Raw genomic sequence first — 1,385 nt, 5'->3', positions numbered from 1 at the left:
AGCCTGATGGAAAGCTTGCCGGGGAAGAAAGTCACTGCAGAAGACATTGAGAAAACAGTGAAGGTATGCAAATCAAGTGAACAGATTCTGAAGCTGCTCAGCCTGTGGCGAATAAAAAATGGTGACCAAGACACCCTGAAGGCCCTGATGCATGCCCTGAAGCACTTGAAAACATACCACTTCCCCAAAACTGTCACTCAGAGCCTGAAGAAGACCATCAGGTTCCTACACAGCTTCACCATGTACAGATTATATCAGAAACTATTTTTAGAAATGATAGGGAACCAGGTCCAATCAGTAAAAATAAGCTGCTTATAACCGGAAATGGTCACTGGGTTATTTCCTCACAATAGACCAGATCCAAGGAATGAGGAAACTGTTTCTCAGGCACTTGACGGGGTACAATGATTTCTTTCTCATCACCAAGGACTAGATTTGGCCACAGGGCACGAAAAGAAACAATGGTGTGGAGAAAGAACTAACATCTCCCCCAAAAGTTCAACTAACCCCAAATGGTTTATCCAACTGATAGATCTGGTCCCGTATCTACTGACTATATTTTCCCTTATTACTGGTTGCAGTAATTCAACTGGAAGTAAGAAACTAGATTCCATTGTGCCTTACTAAATATGGGAATGTCTAACTTAAATAGCTTTGAGATTTCAGCTGTGCTAGAGGCTTTTATTAGAAAGCCATATTTTTTTCTGTAAAAGTTACTAATATATCTGTAACACTATTACAGTATTTCTATTTATATTCACTCAGATATAAGGTTTGTACATAGTATAATCCTAAAAGGAAATTGTGTAAGACAATTTTAGAAAGGAAAATATATATTCTGTTTATTATTATGACAAATAAGAGATAAAATATATTTTTTAACAGAAAGTTTATAGCATTTCTTAATAGGTACTGCCATTCTTCCTGTGTGGAGTATTTTTGTAAGATACGTTTACCTGTATAAATTGTAATATCCTATTTTAGAAAATGCATTACTTAGTCAATTGTTTAATGTTGGAAAGTATATGAAATATAAATTATCTGAATATTAGATGCTCTGAGAAATTGAATGTACCTTATTTAAAAGATTTTATGTTTTTACTATATAAACAATATCATTAAAGTTTTCAAGTTATTTTTATCACTTTTCCTCTTGCTTTTATTTGAATCAGACGTTAAAGAGTCTGAGCTTTCGTAATTTTTCTGTTCTTTTATCATTGGGACCACGCAAGAATTGTTAGAAATGCAGATTCCTGGACCAATCTACCGAGACACTGGGGTAGAAGGCATACACTTGCATGTTCAGTAAGTTCCAAAGTAACACTTACTACATTGAAACTGAAGAATTTCTGAAGTCAAGCTTAGTATTACGGGTGGTACAAACC

The 1,385-nt window shown here is 34.9% G+C and overlaps 1 protein-coding gene across 1 annotated transcript in view; it reads left to right on the top strand.

The window, feature by feature from the left end:
- Window positions 1-1,144, top strand: part of TNFRSF11B (TNF receptor superfamily member 11b) — a 28,735-nt gene extending 27,591 nt beyond the window's left edge. The window contains exon 6 of the mRNA XM_029923317.1: window positions 3-1,144. Coding sequence (XP_029779177.1) covers window positions 3-318 — 316 coding nt within the window. The 3' untranslated portion in view covers window positions 319-1,144. The remainder of the gene's footprint in view (window positions 1-2) is intronic.
- Window positions 1,145-1,385: the final 241 nt, after the last annotated feature.

This window comes from Suricata suricatta, chromosome 15 (genome assembly GCF_006229205.1).
Source record: "Suricata suricatta isolate VVHF042 chromosome 15, meerkat_22Aug2017_6uvM2_HiC, whole genome shotgun sequence".
NCBI classification, from domain to species: Eukaryota; Metazoa; Chordata; class Mammalia; order Carnivora; family Herpestidae; genus Suricata; species Suricata suricatta.
The sequence above is the reverse complement of the archived record's forward strand: the minus strand, read 5'-3'. Positions and strand labels throughout refer to the sequence as shown.